At 56.3% G+C, this 2368-nt stretch overlaps 1 protein-coding gene across 1 annotated transcript in view; it reads right to left on the reverse strand.

Annotated features, from left to right (window-relative positions):
- Positions 1 to 776: 776 nt before the first annotated feature.
- The window catches only part of DIO3 (iodothyronine deiodinase 3), a 2195-nt gene continuing 603 nt past the window's right edge, over positions 777 to 2368 (reverse strand). Inside the window, exon 1 of the mRNA XM_088475211.1 lies at positions 777 to 2368. This exon is cut by the window's right edge and continues 603 nt beyond it. Within this exon, the coding sequence (XP_088331337.1) occupies positions 2125 to 2368 (244 nt within the window). The 3' untranslated portion in view covers positions 777 to 2124.

The raw sequence follows: 2368 nt of genomic DNA on the forward strand, positions 1-2368 counted from the left end.
GTTAGGTTACAACTGTTATAAAACCACACAGTACCAGGATAACTGATGGGATTACTCAGCACTACTGAATATATGTGTAGCCCACTCCAACGGTGCACAGGAGGAATTCAGAAAGCAGAAGAGGCAGCAGCAATTTGTAGAAGGTAGTTTAGGGGTGCAGGACAGGTCAGACACTTCCCCCTCTGTAGGAATGATACATTTGGTAGTTACAATGCATGTAAATACGTTTATAACCTGTGCCTTGAGTGCCAGTGTACAGATACAACAGTTGCCCATATTTGTCGTGGACATCCAGGTGTGTGTTAGGTGTCCCCTGTGTGGTTCCTCCAGCAGAGACCAGGTACCAGACTGCATTAGTGTAGGTGCTCTCAGTACAGCATAGTATTAGTCATATATGGGTCACATAGAGCTTTAGGAGAACAGCCAAGTTTAGTGCGATGGTTTAGGGGAAAGTGAGCAGCTGCCTCACCTGGGAAGTGATACACAAAGTATGTTGTTGGACAGGTAAGAGGGTGTATTTGCATTGGGGCTGACTCTTTCCAGTCACCTGCGTGTATTTTAGCTGTGTAAGGACAAATACCTCTTATTCCACACCTGACACTTCTCATAGTGATTGTTACACTTGTGCTCATTGTGTTTGTGCTTCATCAGGCCGGGCCGGGTTCTTGCAATCTGAGTGTTACACTGAAAACGATGTATGTGAGTGGGACCCCCGGCCGGACCCCCCATACTGAGCCCGGCTCCCTGCGCCCCCCCCCCCCCCGCCCCCCCAATAACAGATGCAGGAATCAGGAACAATCACTGTGTTAGATTTTTATTATTATCTTTTTACTTTTGAATGATAAAAAACCTTTATATAAAAGTCTGCTTAGAAAAGTGCCATAAATAAAGGGGGGTGCTGCGACCCCTGTGCGGCCCCTGCCGGGGTCTGGGGGACATCGGACGCGACTCTCTGATTTATTAACCATTTCAGAGCCGGTCTTCACTATTACACCCCCGGCAGTTCCCGCACAGGGACCGCAGCCACTACTCTCACAGATACACACTGCAGCAGGGGCAGGTGGCTCTGTGGCTGCTGGGGAACTACATGTCCCAGCAACCCCAGAACTCAGGCTGCCTGACCCCACTCTGCACACTCACACATAGAACAAACACATGAAGAACCGACATAATTGTAGCTTATTCCTGCTTTGTGTGTGTTACAGTCACTACAGGTGGGCTCAGCTCGTGGTGCCCTCATTCTGCCAGTCCCGGGAGGAGGACCTGGATGTCTAGTGTGCCCGCATGGTGTCAGGTTCGGGGATGTGGGGCACCTAGACTTGGATGACCTAAGTGCCAGTCCCGGGGGGGGGGGGGGGGCATCTAGATGACCAGGGTGCCCCCATAGTGCCAGTCCCAAGGGGAGCATAGAGACGTGGGTGACCAGGGTGCCCCTATAGTTCGGGGGTGTGGTGCACTTAGACTTGGATGACCTGGGTGTCCTGTAAGTGCCAGTCCGGGCGGGCATCTAGATGACCAGTATGCCCCCATAGTGCTATTCCCAGGGGGAGAGGGGGCACCTAGAGCTGGATGACCAGGGAGCCTCCATAATGCAAGTCCCGGGGGGCACCTAGAGCTGGATGACCAGGGAGCCCCCATAGTGCCAGTCCTGGGGGGCACCTAGAGCTGGATCTGGGGGGCACCTAGAGCTGGATGACCAGGGAGCCCCCATAGTGCAAGTCCTGGGGGGCACCTAGAGCTGGATGACCAGGGAGCCCCCATAGTGCCAGTCCTGGGGGGCACCTAGAGCTGGATGACCAGGGAGCCCCCATAGTGCAAGTCCTGGGGGGCACCTAGAGCTGGATGACCAGGGAGCCTCCATAGTGCAAGTCCTGGGGGGCACCTAGAGCTGGATGACCAGGGAGCCTCCATAGTGCAAGTCCCGGGGGGCACCTAGAGCTGGATGACCAGGGAGCCCCCATAGTGCCAGTCCTGGTGGGGGAACCTAGAGCTGGATGACCAGGGAGACCCCATAGTGCCAGTCCTGGTGGGGGAACCTAGAGTTGACCCCCACAGTGGCAGTCCTGGGGGGCACCTAGAGCTGGATGACCAGGGATCCCCCATAGTGCCAGTCCTGTGGTGCACCTAGAGCTGGATGACCAGGGATCCCGGGCTCACCAGCAGCCGCTCCTGGTACCGCTCCAGCCAGTCCCTGAGCTCGGAGATCCTGTAGCCCTCCGGCCCCCGGCCCCCCTGGTAGACCACCCGGCCGTCCTGGATGATGTACAGCCGCTCGAAGTACGCCCCGTAGGCGGCGTTGGAGGCGTTGGACATGCTGTCTGCCACCAGCTGGCACCCGGGCGCCCCCTGCAGCATGATCCGCGCTGCC

This window comes from Taudactylus pleione, unplaced genomic scaffold (assembly GCF_031769625.1).
Source record: "Taudactylus pleione unplaced genomic scaffold, aTauple2 ptg000166l, whole genome shotgun sequence".
Taxonomy (NCBI): domain Eukaryota; kingdom Metazoa; phylum Chordata; class Amphibia; order Anura; family Myobatrachidae; genus Taudactylus; species Taudactylus pleione.